Genomic DNA, 16,563 nt, shown 5'->3' with positions numbered 1-16,563 from the left:
AGGTAGAAAGCAGGATTAAAATTGATGGTTTACTGCATAAATATCGTTTGTTCATTTTTAGCGTATTCGAGAAAACCAATTTTAAAAATTCAATGGCACCTTATCATTAAATAAGTGTCCTTTGCATCGTATTTATCTTTATCCATACTATTGTAAGATTGATTGTAAATTGAACATTGATCATTTTTAGGAACATAAAATGACAGGGGTGCATCTTGAAAATATCTCTACATACACTAAATACAATGAAGAAAGTATTATTTTTGGATATACAGTATTTACACAGCGAGCCATCCAAGTTTTAAATACAGCAGTGAGCAAATTTTCATCACTTGTTCAAGTTTGTATGCTAACAATATTTTTAATAATAATGTATGTTTCAAAAACTACAAAGAGTTGAGCTTTCTCCGATAATTTCATTCATATCAGACGTGAAATTCGTTATAAGATACACATAAAGTTGAGTTTAATATTAACTCAAGCTCAACAATTTCATACTGCACTGTCTTACAAAGGAACAAAGTTCTTTTTATTATTATATCGATAAATAGTTAGGCTCAGAAGTTAATAGAAATTATTTTAGATGTTACTTTGGATGCCGAAGAAAATAATATTACAATTGGTATACAATAACTTCTTTACTTAAACTAGCATTATTCTCTGTGACTTTTAAAGTACTTGTTATTATTAAGTATCATATTTCAAGTAAAACATGTTCTTTCAAGTAAAACATGGTGGTTTTACTTCAAAATTTGTACCCTTTCCACTACATAATAGATTAGAAGTCTCATATATCACAATCTACAAGGGTCAATGTCGTGAAATTTAAAAATAAATTCACATCCGTATCCACAATAATTCTCTAAAAAAAAAAAAAAAAATACCACACGCTAAAATTAATAGAACACCCTGCAGATATTTTTAACTAATATACATACAAATATACACATACATACACGTGAATTGATTTATGTAAACTACTATCACAAAGTACTTAAAATACAAATAACAATAATATTCTCTTTAAAAAGATATGGTAAGGAAACTTTCAAGAATCGATTCAATAGAAAAGAAACGCGAAAATCGGAACTTTAAAAAGGGCAGTTATTAACGAGTTTTCCGACGATCTACGTTTCCACGTTTTTCCTACTATATCGTGTTTTGATTTCAACGAGGCATATATCACATCGTGTATCTAATGCCTCCTATATATTACAACGATATATTATTATCTAATTGTACATAAGACACTCAGCAGATGAACGAACACTCGTGTCATTTCGAACAACACTGAGAGACTTTAGCGGAGTTTAGTCGAGAACGACTCGTTTCTTAAAAAAAAAAAAAAAAAAAAAAAAAAAGAAAAAGAAAAAAAAGGACGACGAATCTCCCGACTATCATTATTTGTAGTTCGGTTGCGTGTTTTCTCATTGCTATATGTCATCGAATGCATATACTGTTCGCGCGACACGCAAAGCTGCCCTAATTTAGCCATATTAGGCGAAAGGAGGAAACAACAGGGTCGTGTGACTATGTAGATTACATGTCTCATTAAATTCTCGTTTTTCTTCAGCGAACAGGGAAAAGCATATGGCCTAAAGATTTCTTATTTGCTATCGTTATTACTATTACCGTTATTATTACTATTATCATTAGAATTATCATCATTGTTTTTGTATCTCTTGTTTCAATCGTATCATTTAATAAGCTTTGATTAACATCTTCTCCCTCGCTTCTTTCTTTTAATTCTATGCAAACTGACATCTTATCCTCTTCGATATTTTATTTTTATTTTTATCATATTTCCCGTTTTATTTTTGTCATTTGAATATCATCCTCGGCGCAATTATATTTCTTCACGCGTATATATATATACTTTTTGAAATTGTGTATTCTCTCCCCCTCATTCCTACTTTTTTCTTTCTTTTTTCTCGAAAATATGTATTTCTTCGTGTTATACATTATCTACGTTAGTCTCTATTTTTCATATTATCGAACGTATATCACTCTCTTAAGATTATTACGCGTTTTCCCTAGACGTATTTATACGACAGGCCAAGTCGACGTCGTCGTCGTATTCGAAACGCAGATGCACGACCGTGCGAATGTTATTACAGAAGTTAATGGCGTTACTAAAAGAGAAACACTGATGTGATCGCAGAGTGATTCAGTTTCGTATCTACATATGTATACGCGACACAGAACGGAGGATGCTACACAAAGGAGAATTACGCTACGACGAGAAACGATGTTCTTGAGGAAGACAATTCGTGTCGGTGCCTTTGCAACTATGACTGGCCGTTTTGGCCTTTCGTTTTTCCTCTATGCTTAATTTCTTCGTTTTATGCGAACGTAATGAGCATATCAACATCGTCTGGCTGTCCTTCGACGGCTCCTCTATCCTCGTTTTCGATTTCTTTCGCTCCTCTTTGTTCTTATTCTCTGTCATTGCCTCGTCCTGCGTGCACTTCTCTTCTGAAAATTTGTTAAATGAAAATTATTACGATTAAGGAGACAAAGACTTCGACAAGCATTGTAGAATTTCTTTCGATTTTCTTGGAAGCTTAGAGTAGGAAAAAGAAGTATTAGGCGTGGACATAAATGACTCGGAATTATTTATAAACAATTAATTGCAGTGGCTCACGAAAGTATTCAATTATACTTGTCGACACCTTCTATGAACATATTACGTGTGTTACACGAAACATTTTGCAATTTCATCAGCATTATATCGTCCTACTATCATCATGATTATATCGGTAAAATTTTAAACAATTCTGAGAATGTATATTTGAGTTACGAGATATCCAGTACAAAGACACGTTATACAGGGTGGTTGGTAACTGGTGGTACAAGCGGAAAGGGGGTGATTCTACGCGAAAAAAGAAGTCGAAAATATAGAATAAAAATTTTTCATTTGAGGCTTTGTTTTCGAGAAAAACGACTTTGAATTTTCGGTGGGTACGCGTGCACTTTATTGTAGCCTTTCATACTTTAAAACAATCGAATACGTTAGAAAGTGTTCATAGAAATTTAATTAGAAGAGCAGAAGTATGTGTTCGGCAGAGTGGGCAACATTTTCAGCAATTTTTGTAATAATAAACTTTATGATTACTTCATATTATTTCATTATGTATTTTTCCGCTACGGCAAAAACAAACTTAAACTGCGATAATATCCATCGAGACAACGATCTACAGTGAGATTCGTTATAACGATACGTGATAAAGTGCACGCGTACCGAGCGAAAATTCAAAGTCGATTTTCTCGAAAACAAAGCCTCAAACGAAAAACTTTTATTCTACATTTTCGATTTCTTTTTTCGCGTAGAATCACCCCCTTTCCGCTTGTACCACCAGTTACCAATCACCCTGTATATTTTGTGATATTAAATATTATACATAATCATACTTGGAAAATATTTATAGACAGGCAATCATCTATGATATTAATAAGTCTCGTTGTCAGTATTCAGTGGGATCATCTTTAATACTTATTACGAGCTTGAGGTGATTGTTCACACTGTATATTAACTTTTCACTAGATATATAGCCAATAAATATTTTACAATTTCTACATACACAGCCATATTTTCTATTATGCGAACATTATCGAAACAATAATAATTCATGATATCAAGATTTCAATATATATATTCTAACGTCATTCTATATCTAACGTCACGCGATATCTTATCGTTATGTCAATCGAGGATCAGCTTATGTCAGTTAATAATCGTGGAGGAGCGTGATATGCGGGAAACATCATATGCGAAAAGTATTTACAATTCCAAGAACGCAATAATTGCTGATGGAGCGATCTAAAAATCTAATGACTCGCAATCAGTTAATTGCAATTTCCAATAGAATATAGTGGAATGTAATTATCTAAATATCGTTTGCTAGAGTTCATAGCTTTTTGTATTATTAGAATAATGTTTATTGATTTCAAAACAAAGTAAAAGCTATATTTGGTAATTACGTAGAATGGAAATTAGTATTTGTCAGTAGATCGATCGATTTAAAGATGATGGAACCTTATAAACTGGCTGTTAATCTTTATGTATTTATAGGCATATAATTTAAATATACAAAGACGGATAGAATAATATTAAAAGATGTAACAAAATATTCAAAGTATTACGATACTGGTTATAAAATATTTAAAGAACAAAACAAATCTACGTTTAACTTCCATTTCTTTATCTGCATTCGTGAAAATATGAATTTGCATGAACATCCGCAGTCTACTTACAAGCAACGAGTTTAATTAGTTGCATATCATATTAATAGAGCAAAGACAGTTGCCATTAACGAGAAGTTACTTTTTTTTCTGGATATATATTAAACGTTAGCAATATTCTTGCGAATATTTAACAGCCAGAGCGTAGGGCGTTAAAGCCACTTGGCAGGCACAGAATATTCGGGATATCCGGAGTTATTGATTAAATAGGAAGAGGAGCAGTCACTTTTGGAACTTTCTATAGGGTGGACGTGTGGAAACTGTTGTCTTAATGGTTCGATTGCGACTTCTTATGGAAATATTTAAATCTTGGAAAATATGACTACGAAAAAAGAAAGTTTATTATTATTATTAAATATCGTATATGTATTGCTTTGAATCAAATTCGATATTGAAGCAACACTAAAACCAGAGAAACAAGTTTATTTCTTAAAGCATTTGCTCGCATTGTTAAAAGTAAGAGAGATATCGGTTTTCAACAGAAATCGAGTTACCGAGGCAGCCTGTGCGTTAAACACTGCTGTTACTTTAAGCGTAATTCACGTGGAAACAAATTTAGTTTGAATTTTATCTCTCTGGTACATACGTACATCTCTTTGGTGCACGTATATTAATATTTCATTTTTCATTCCATTATTACACGTACATTTTTAAGTGCATTCTATATCCCTGTGAAGAAGATAGCAGATTCCATTAAAGAAAATTCGATTCGAAAATTTAGAGACCCACGGAGTCTATAAAAAGCTCGTTTCACAACTTCGATGCGCTCTTCTGAATAAAATATACCTTTTTCGAGACATTCCGTTGCAGTTTTAAAAACCACTCTTCTTTTAACCTGTTAGCTACAATGACTTTTGTTATAACAGTCTCCGTTAATAGAACGAGCTATAAATATTTTCGTATCCGATTTTCAGTTACAAGAAATCGTATGGGAACGAGACAACCGATTTGTCAATCGACATACCGATCTTTAAATATCACTGTTTCATTTGATCACCGTTTTGTTAGTTTAGAGCAATCAGAAAATTTTATATTAATCACGAAATTCTTTCGGATATTAATATTTTATATAATCTTTTAAATTCTTTAAAATAATCAAGTTAAATAATTCATAATATCTTACGCTCTACGTATTTATATGTTAACTTTGCCCTCACCTATTAGATTTGAAAAATCTATCTAACAGCGTCATAGCATTCTACTATACGTGAATATAACAACAATAGAAATTGAAATGTAATTCAGACAGAATTATAAAGTTACGAAATTTTGCTCGTTATCATTGTTTAAATATTAGAATGTAAATTCAAAAATTTGATGATCCAAAGTTAAAAAAGAACGTGCGATAGATAAGAGTTATACAACTTTTAGACGAGAAGGCGACCAACGAGCCACCCTGTACTTTCATTCATTGCTTGAAATAACGAAGATCTTTCAGCCGAAGAGGACGCTCTGTACACTCCGTTGAAAATAATCAAGTGTCCGGGATTTACGCTATCTCTGAGGGCTAGTGTAAAACTGGTGGTAGATAATCTCTTGTAATTGATCTGCTATTAGCTTGGCTGAATGGCGAGCTAGTGGCTAGAAAAAGGCAAACAAGTACCTTCGAGGACCTCGTCGAATATCGATCTGCTCATCTTGGAAATACAGTTCCTTTCTTCGCTTTGATCCACTTCGTTCTCCCTCTCGACGTTATTGTTCGTGCGGAAGATCGACTCGAGAACCTGTCTGGAAAGCAACGGCGAGCCAGGCTGTTTCAATCTCGTTCCATTCACATTGGCGAAAACGTCGCATGTGCTCGTCTCATTGTCGCACATGCTTATGGTGGACGCGTTATCGGTGATAAGCTTCTCGGTGTCCGAGTCACCGGCGTTGCTGTAGTAATTATTGCTGCTCTCGGACTTCTTGAGTATCGACTTGGAGACCCGGTGCCTGTCTATGAAAGGCACGCCCTCGCTGTCTATCGAATCAGCGGACAGGGAAAGCTTGCTGTCGGTGTTCGTTCCTGAAATTTGCCTTCGATGACCTGCATATACAGTGCTTCCAAGTATTGCGCTGACCCAGAATATAAAGGAAATCAATAGAAGGGTGAATCGACAGGTAGACGCGACTCGAATAATCTTTAAAAGCCAGCGAACGTGAAACGAGCGTGATACGATACGTTCGATACACCCTCGTTTACAAGTGTTGCGATAGTTGTGCGAACTTCGATGGATTCGAGAATCATTAGGAAATTATCTTAAATTTAGCAATTGAAAATATATCTAAATTATGGTATACGTTCGAAGAACGACAAGGACAAATTTTCTCGACACGGAATCATGGAATTCTTGGAACAGAATTATTCACGATAGCATTTAGATAAGAATAAGAAGTAAGTTCATACCACTTACCTGTGTAATGCCTGGGTCCAATGGCAGAGCCGAATAAATGATGATGTATGATTCTCGTAGCCGAGGCCAGGCTGCTGTTGGTCGTGGTAAATGGCTTGCCTCCTCGTAGTCCTCCATAGTAATTGTTCTCCATGGCTTCCTCTTTCGTGATGCTACGAGCCACAATGCTTTCCTGGTCGCTGATAAATTGCGCGCGTGGTCTTACGCTCTGCAATCAGCCGCGCCGGGTAACTAATATGCGACATTACTAGGCAACTAACTTCTTCGTTAGTAACACACATACATATAATACACAAATCTCGACCTTTCCATCAGTCAACTATACGTTGAAGATTATCAACCATGAACAACCAATGAAATTCTACGATGATTAAAAAAAAAGAAAAAAAAAAAAGAAGATACGTGCACCTATGTGAGAAGTAATTGTACGTAAGTTCTTCCTCGACATTGAATCGAGGAATCGAGAAGCGACTGGGCGAAACCTGGACGGTGACAAATTTCCATTCTCGTATGTGAAAACTTGATGATTTAGGGAGTCAATATATCAGAAACATCACACGGTTAAGCAAAAACTTCGATGTTACAAACGTTACGGTTTAACGTTTTCAGTCCATTGGAAGTATATCCATTAATTATTCCAATTATATCCATTGGAATGATAATATTGCTAACGGTATCACAAAGTAAAAATCCTTTTCCCTTTCGCACGTCTTTTTTCTTTTTGTCTTTTCTTTTCTTTTTTCTTTCTTTCTATCCCACACTCGTCATCGTCTCTTTGTCGCTTTGGACGACTCATCCCAAATTATTGCGAGGTGAAAGACCGGTATATAGTACGTGCGCTATGTGCAAGATTACCTAACTGCAAATTACAAAAGTCAACGACGCTGTCGTACGCTATACCCTTGAGCTTCAATGTACTGAAAACTGCGAACACGAGTCGTCTCTCGTTTTTAATGCGAGTTCGTCTATTCCTTACAGATAACTCCGATAGATACCATTTCGACATTTCGAATGGTTATTCGTGGCAGTTAATTAACGCATAATAAGAACGACACGTGTAATAAATCCGTTAATAGACTCGAGTGCAAGAGGTGCGTTAATGAATGCAGTTAATCGAGACAGGGTGAGAAGGCAAGCAGGTTAATCGTCGGATGAAGGGGATTTTTAGCGATTCGTGTGACAAAATAATACCGGGAATGTTTCCTCGATTGAAAGTGTACGGCAAGTCGGTTACGCTGCAACTGTGGCCTTTTGTAATCGAGATAAATCACGCCTCTGGGTAATCTGCCAGGCCAAACGATAATCTCTCTTTTTCTCACTCTCTTTCTCTCTCTCTCTCTCCCTCCCTTTCTCTCTCTCTTTCTTTCTTTCTTTCTTTCTTTCTTTCTTTCTCTGTGTCGTCTGTCTTTTCTTTCGGCACGGCTATTACGTGCAGTATCGTGTGTATTTGTGCAGACCCTTCTCAGACAAGCACCAGGGCACATTCGGTAATGTACGATCGCCCTCGGCTAGTCGTTCAACTGTGCTCCGTTTGCGATCTTGACGGTTCGTGAAACTGAAAAAAGCAGTGATGATACGCTGTCAGAGCTCGTGCAATAATAATCGCAGCCTTTTAATTATCGCGGTTAGTGCAGGGGCGAGGATCGTTTCGAAACGTGGTGGCGGACTTTTACGGTTTCCACTAATGACAAATGGGGAGAGACGTAACGATCAACGATGGGACCAAGTCTAACACGTACATACAGTACCATGCACGAGTATCTGGCATTGTAGCTTCCAAGTTATTGCAAATATGTAACATTTATGCTTGGTCGAATCCTCGTTCGTGATCTTATCTTAGCCAGTGGATATCGATAGAAACAATAGTCGATATTAATTAGTATAAATAAAAAAGCTTCTAGGAGAACACCTAAGTTAAGTGACTTTAAGTGTATCTGTTCAACGTTGAGATGTTGGAATGATTGAAATAATAATAAAATTTCAGCTATTCATTTCAGATGAATATGAAACTTTTGATTGACGCGGGCGTATTCCTCGTTTCAGTTTCAATTTGGCTGAACATTCGATCCGAGTCACGGCAAGAGGCAGGACAGTAATCAATAGTAGAGAAACGTTCTTCTATGATAATATTGAGAATATACTTAAAATATTAACGTTTTCATTGGATTGCATCAAGTGTCCAGATACTTATGCACAGTAGCGTAAACACAGTCGAAGATAAAAATAAGTTGATGGGCGATGGAAGTAAATATTACCGCGTCAGATAGCTAAATAGGTATGCATGGTAGTGTACATACATATTTATAATCCGAATGAAATCCAGTAATCGGTTTATAGGATTGGAACGCTACTCGTAATTAGAATGCAGATTTTTACACTTGCGTAGAAAATTTGAAAGCGCAAAATTGCACGAGATGCACGATTACACAAAGAAGTATAACAGATTCTACAATATTTGATAGATAAATCAATTTCTTATCGAGATTCTACTGCGACGTTCAATTAGGTTTTAAAAGAATACGAATTTGCATAAAAATCCGCAATCTACTCGTAAGGTGTACTTGCTAAGTGCATTCGATCTTCTCAAGTTGGTCTCGAACGTCGGAACAAGTAGTCGTAAGTTTCGAAAATCTACTTGTAGCTTCGATATTTAAACGAATCGAACCCTCCTACGAGCAGCGATCGAATCGCGAGATCGAATTATTATTTTTATTATCTTTCGAATTAAATGTTGAAGTAGATTTATAAAGTCGAAGAATTTCTTATGAATTTTGAGAGAGAATCTCCGGCAAAGTGCTCGTAAAGTTTCCAACTTGTTCGACCAATGTTCGATTCTACTTGCGAGTATTTTCTTTTATTTCTCGAAGTACTTTTTTTTCATAGAGTTTTCGAATCTGTCGCGTTTAGGTTCGAAATATTTGATAGCAGCGTTCTTTCTTGTCGAAATAGAATTATAGACAGTTCGAATCTATTTGGCGAGTTGATTCGAACCTACTTGCGACGTGTGTACATTAGTGTACGTACATACTTGAGCTCATCACTAATAACGATAAGCTTTTGAGAGGCGAGTAAAATATTGATAAAGGGAAAGATTCTATCGGTATCTGATAATACGAAGCTTTGAGGGTTTAATTATTTCCTTCAGGGATAATCAAGTTTTTCATTTTCTTTTTTCTTTTTTCGAAGTAAAATGGAAATGCTAACGATACGTAACTATATGTATTTTGATAATGGTATTTTAACGTAAAAATATTATTAATGGTACAGTGATGTATAACAAGTTAACATAGCTTGGATGAATAAAATCAAAATGCTATAACGAACGCGGAAAAATATTATCGATTGCCGTGCGATACTATCAATTACTTGCTCCACCTTTGTTGTCATGGTAAAGATCAAACATTGACGATGAATCTGTTAATCTTTTTTAAGAGCAACGTAAGAGGCTTCTACTTGTGACGAGAAGTATTGGATTGTTCATCGACATTTTCATTATTGCCTGTTCGATTATTAGACTATTAATTATTTCTACATAACAGCAAAAATACTTCGTTTGATTATTTACAACTAATTTTAGCCATGGTGAGAAAACTAAATAATTTTGCTATGAATACAATGTATGAAAATTAGTCTTATACATTATGTTTCTACTTATGTTTATATTACATAGTACCTTTCATTTTACATTCAAATTTTCCCATCTACATATACGAGATGAATATATGTGTACACACGTGTATTTCAATTTATGTTAAAACGAACTGATGCTACAACGAGGAGACGTTTAGAAACAATTACTTCCTTTTTAATATATCCCACTGTATATTATTTATTTTCATTTATCGTTTTAATTTTATGACGAACGAAGATCTGCACAAGTTCAGTGAATTTTAGACAAGCCTAGGTAAGTTTAGTATATTGGTGTGTAACAGCTTGCTAACAAGAAAATTATATCTTGAAGAGTCTGAATGAAACTTTTATAGAAGATGTCAAGTTTTTGCTAAGTCATTATGCTTTACATCAACTTTGAATATGTTTGCACAGTTATCACAGCTGATTAATGACACAGTTAGCAGGCATAGAAATCTCCTGATGATTAAGTTCTAATATGAAATTCAAAGACGAGGAAATAATTAAACACATCGATTTTGCTAGAGCAAAAACGCGCAGCCGTGCAGGTAAACGAGGAAAATGTTGAAAATAATGCAAATTAAAAAGAAAGAGATGTAAAACCTACAGCAGACGAAATTATATAGATTATCTGTAGCATATACAAATTTAGTTATGCGATTTCAAGACTTTGCGAGCAAATGATTTTTCTGTAGCAATTCATAATTAAAGGGCTAAATGACACACGAATGATGTTGCTTATAACAATGTAATATACTTTTTCGTAGATGTAAAATACTTAGAAAAAGAGTAGGATACATATTCATATTTTCAAATTCGTCAAATTTTAAAGCGCTATTTCATCCTCTATTTCTGTTCGGTAGTCTCATAAAAGTTTATCACGTGTATAACTTTATATCTTTGATCGTCATCTTATTATATAATGATGACTATAAATATCTAATATATAAATAAATTAACCAATATCCGGTATATAAATTATATAAATACATCATATATATATATATATATATAGTATTTATATAATTATACGTATAAATATGTTTAGATCGAAGTAAGCTAAATCTATAAAGAAACTACATATTCGCCACACTGAACTGGCTAAACTACGATACTAGAATGGATATAGCGATGGGAAAACTAAGTGGAAAACTAAGCGTGTGTATGCGTATGTTTAGGTATCGAGAAATTTTCTATCCTATAAAGGTCGTTAGTTTAAAAGAATCATAAAAGGAAAATCAAATAAAAAAGCTGTAGAAAAATAATAAAATCAGAATATTTCGTGCGACCTATGATGTGACTGGAAATCATATAAAAATAACAAAACGAATATCTCTAAAGAAAACTACCATTGAAACTATGATATAACGGAAATCATGCTGTTTCACAACCGATGGCTGTAAGTGTTCGTATCGAAAATCGTTTGATTATTATTAATACCGTACCGAAAACCTTACACTCGTCTCATTGGTCGGAAATAGAATTTGATGACGCACACAGTGACAGAGAAAGTAAACATTAAATGCAATATTCATCATGCACGATTAGTCGATGGTTAATTAAATTACGCTTAGAAATTCTGCTGAACGTACAACACGGACTTAGGTACACGCGATCGTTTCACTTTAGTAATTCACGAGAATAATTGCTCTTAAGAAATTTTCTTAAAAACTTTCCTTCGTACGAATCTTTATGTCTAAAGATATTTTTCTTCGATAAATTTTCTTACGAGCTCTTCTCAACACTTTCAACAATTAGCCACGCAACGCACAAGTTTTCGCACAAGTTAAAAAGGTATTCTACCCTGGAAGTTACAAAGATCCAAATGTTCTAGCTCCTTGTTTGAGTTGAGAACCATGAGTATTCTCGTATTCTTAGGAGTATGAGAAGAAATTGATAGAATTTTCAGGCTTATGGATATTTAAGGATAAAGACAATTGATTCTAGTTCGGGCGATAGCCACAACACTCTCGATGAACTCTCGATTCAATCGCTTCATTTGCATAACCACCTATAAGGAGTATCTCAATTTATAGATACTGTCGTTCGAATATAACCACCGGATGATTTATTCATAACTGAATAGTTAAAACGCGTAGAAATTCTGTTTGGGTACAAAGACCTCTCTCAAACGAATCACTTGTTTCTCTCGCAGGTTTAAGTATGAAATATTAATTAGCCATTAAAGATTTTATAGATCGCTCGTTCTCCTCTCAGCTTCGGACGTAAAATTTTAATTAGCCATTACAAATTTATACAGTCGAAACCTTCCAGATTTAGATATTAAATTTTAACTAACTGTTGTAAATCTAGGTATAAAATTTTAATTAACTGTCTCAACACATTTAAATCTCCTCCAGGTTTAGTACACATTTTAGTTAGATATATTCATTGATGAAACTTTCTGTCTAGTTTTAATTTCTTTATGACCTTACAATCTCCTCTACGACCATAGAAAAATAAATTCGTATGAACGTTTGCAATTGTTTCATCGCTACTAAGGACAAAAGAATCTTGAAAAAGATTGGATTTAGAAATCTGATATAACGTTCACCTGTTCGTGCTTCACATTTCGAACGAACGATTATTATCAGAAAATGTGAGTCGACTATTTGTGCAATGTAGTATCAAGTAAAAAATGCTTTCCAAGATCCAAGATTTAAATAGATAACATTAGCGTGTACAAGAGCTGAATTCGACCATTGTTCGTAATCTACCAAGACATACGACCATGTCGTAATCTCCAGAATGATAATAGCTTGCACGAAACTCACCAATATCTTCTCAAACAAAGACCCTTTAATCTGCGAAGAGGAGAACATCGTCATTCATGGCAGAAGGCACATCATAAATAGATAACAATTCATCATAAGAGCCGTCTTGAGAGACAATTTAAAGGACAATGGATCGACTGAAAACCTACTACGCTGCCTAAAACATACCAAACTGTACAATAAATGGTAAATGTTGCCCTTGTGTCGCTAATAATCCATAGAAGTGATTTATGCGACGTTAAATGATGGAAATAAACAAAAAAAGAAAGAAGCTTCCATTTCATTGTCAGTTTAATAATAATATTTTAATAATTGTAATTATAACTATTATATTTTAATATTAGCACGTTCTTAATTAGCACGACAATTGCAACGTTAATAATCACATCCTTGATAACTATGTTATTAATAATTGTATCATTAAAGATCGAGTGAAAAACTAGTTATTCGGACTAGAATACCTTTCTAAACTTGTTAGCTGCTAACACATCCACTTTTGGTTCTGCAGTTTTACCAAAATCCAGAGACTTTCTAAATTTTGGTACATAGGAGAAAGAAGCTATAAGGAGATGAAAATAACGAGATTGAGTGAAGAAGACACAACGATGGTTACGAAGGAACGACGTCGAATACGTGCGATTGTATATAAATAATTACGAGGATGAGTCAATAATTATCCGCAATAATTACATTCTTCTATGTTGTATTAAATTACATTGGATTAAATTTCAGATAGCATCTGCTTGCCCTATGTTTGTTGATTTTTCAAGCCGATATATCATTAGCCAAACTGCAATAAATCAGATCGATTGTCGAATTTTATCCTTGTTCAACCAGTATATCAAACGGAAAGCGAATTTGTTTTTGTTTCGCGTTTATAGTACAACCAGACTGTGGATTTATGGGAAATTTGACGGCACAAAAATACACAGAACGCACGTAACAGGCAAAAATATGTAAATAAACCGAAAACATAGTACTCGTAATATTCAACAAATAAAACAATCTTGTACCTATGAAGACAATATAATTTTACAAAATGGATATATATTCCATGAGAGCAACGAATAAATAATAATATAAACCATAGAATAGATCAGAATTACCAAAACGATAAGAAATTTTTAGTAGAAAACTAACTAAAATTCGTAGCCCATCAATTTAAATAAATTAGAAAAATAATTAAATTTTTAATATTTTATATAAACCGCACTCTGTCTATATTAATGTTCCAATAAACTTCATATTTTTGATAACTATTCACTCAGCGTCGTATAATTAGGATACAGCTCGTACGCGAAGGTGTTAAGAATTTTTCTGAAAATTCCTTACAGTTAAAGCGGTTTCACACTTTTCAGTGGATAAACAGCGTTTAACGGATGTTCCATAGATACGCGTGCAAAGATGGACAATTGGAAGGGGATCGATGAAAAAGCAAATAACGAGCGTACCTGCTGAATGCGAATTTTTCTATGCTTGGGCACTGTGTCGTTTAACGTAACCCTGCTACCCTCGTTAAAGGGACGAACGTCCTTTAACGATTCAACACTCGGTGACGCGTCGCCAACGTTACGTCCGACTTCACCGGAAGCCGACTTTTTCACTCTATTTCCACACTTCTCCGCAGCTTCCAGTGGATTCACGTACAGATTACTGTCTGCTTCTTCGGTCAAATCGCCCTGTGAAACAGCGCAGTTAGCATAAGATTTTCTCTATAGATTTCTATAAGATATTCTGTATCATTGACAGTGTCAGGCATTTAAAATTGGTATTTTAAAATATTCGTTAATTGATCAAAAATGTATTTCAAAACGAACAAATTTATTATGCAATAGGTTTAAAATTTATCCAATTGTTCTTTCATCTTTTTGCATGTTTTATTTATAGGAATATTATTATTGATTCAACGTACGTCCAAAGGGTGCGTATCAAATATAGAAAGCGTAATAGAATGCTCGCAAAGGGTACCGGTAAATATATAAACATGCCAATAAATATATATTTACTAAAGAAATTAATAATAAAATAACGAAAGCAATGACATAATAATTCGGAATGTTGTTCCTTACATCTTCTTAAACAATAAAATACATTCGCAGAACAATTTTCTTCAACTGAATTTTATTGAAAATTTATGTCGCCATTCCATTTTCAAAAGCTCACTCGCATATTTCTCTAAAACTAGTCAAATCCTTCTCTAGATTGTGGGCATTTTAGGTTCAGGGAAATCCTAAACTACTCTTGCCTTCATTCGAAGCAAATTTTTTAATTCTATCTTTCAAGCCACGTCTAAATAAATTATTTACAATTTTTATTCAAAAGTGTTAGAACGTCTACCGTAAGGTAAAAAAAGAAAAGTATTCTAAATCGAAAGTTTCAGCATTGCCCGCACTACGATAAGAACTAGCTCGTTCGGCAATTTCTCGAGTTAAGTGATAGTTAGCGTTGTACCTTATTGTTATCCGCCGAATGACCAGCAGAAGAAACCTATGGTAATTAGTATTCGTTCTCGCCGATGAAACAGTCAGTAAGGCAACAATATGCGCAAGATGTTATAATAACTTTGCGCGTATTGTACGATAATACACGGAGACGAAGAGGGGAGCAACGTTATACGTTAATTACGGTTAGAAATTCAAGCAGAATCGTGTAACAAGAAAAGTATAAAAAAAGCAGCAGAAAAAAAAAGAAAAAAAAAGTAGGAAAAGTGCAAGCATTAATCATCTTATTACATACGGGAAAATAAACGAAGAATAAATAAATAAAAAAAAAAAAGGTAGAAATAACGTGACACACCGCGGATACGTACAGTTACTCGTATTTAATATTCTGACACAGCAGTATCTCTGTATTTGCTGCTTCGTTAATAAGAGCGGATTTAGGTATCGCGTTGCTTATTTTTCGAAAATACGAATCACTTATCGTAGCTTGAAAATACGCAAACATTTTCTTCCTAACGACAACGTTTGCTCTTTATATTTTCCAACGATAACTGCTACAATCGATGCTAATATAATTGAGCAATACAATCGCGGTTCAATATATCATATGGAGGGAATCTGAAGAATATACGTTTTCTAAAATGATAAATATAACGGAAGAGGCAATTTATATAGCGGAAGAATAAAATGAAAGGAGGAAGAGGAGGAAAGGGAAAGAGGAACGGATAAACCGAGGAGAAAAGCAGAAGTCACGGAAGTTTACGTGAATTCAGGGAATATAGGAAGATTTACGCTACTTTAAGAGAACAGTCACAACACTTTCTTCTTACTTAGTGTTTTATACTATTTACGTTAATCGAAGTTATACAGAACGAAGTTATGTCGACGACGAGAAGGGGAACATTATCATTAAATAGAAAAGTAAAGTAACCGTACAATTTCTCCATAACTTTCGTTCCTTTCTCTCCGATAAATTGCGATAAAATACAGCAAGAAACGAGAATACAATAACAGTAGGAAACGTCTTTGATGAAAAAAAGTATTCTTTTCTTTACGTGACACGTTAAATTTCTTGGTGTATTA

The 16,563-nt window shown here is 34.2% G+C and overlaps 1 protein-coding gene across 8 annotated transcripts in view; it reads right to left on the bottom strand.

Annotated features, from left to right (window-relative positions):
- Positions 1-241: 241 nt before the first annotated feature.
- LOC126925681 (potassium voltage-gated channel protein Shab) overlaps positions 242-16,563 on the bottom strand; it is a 67,823-nt gene continuing 51,501 nt past the window's right edge. For 2 of the 8 annotated variants that reach the window (XM_050741489.1, XM_050741526.1), the window contains 5 exons: positions 15,491-15,526; positions 14,491-14,718; positions 6,636-6,843; positions 5,846-6,268; positions 242-2,475 (listed from right to left, as the gene is read on the bottom strand). In XM_050741489.1, the coding sequence (XP_050597446.1) occupies positions 2,234-2,475; positions 5,846-6,268; positions 6,636-6,843; positions 14,491-14,718; positions 15,491-15,526 (1,137 nt within the window). In that variant the 3' untranslated portion in view covers positions 242-2,233. Of the gene's footprint in view, positions 2,476-5,845; positions 6,269-6,635; positions 6,867-7,958; positions 8,191-11,038; positions 13,599-14,490; positions 14,719-15,490; positions 15,527-16,563 lie in introns of those variants that run through there. The other 6 variants (XM_050741498.1, XM_050741506.1, XM_050741516.1 and 3 more) reach the window with 6 other exon arrangements.

Source organism: Bombus affinis, chromosome 2, assembly GCF_024516045.1.
Source record: "Bombus affinis isolate iyBomAffi1 chromosome 2, iyBomAffi1.2, whole genome shotgun sequence".
In the NCBI taxonomy this organism is placed as follows: domain Eukaryota; kingdom Metazoa; phylum Arthropoda; class Insecta; order Hymenoptera; family Apidae; genus Bombus; species Bombus affinis.
Note: the sequence above shows the minus strand (reverse complement) of the source record. Positions and strands in the feature narration are given on the sequence as shown.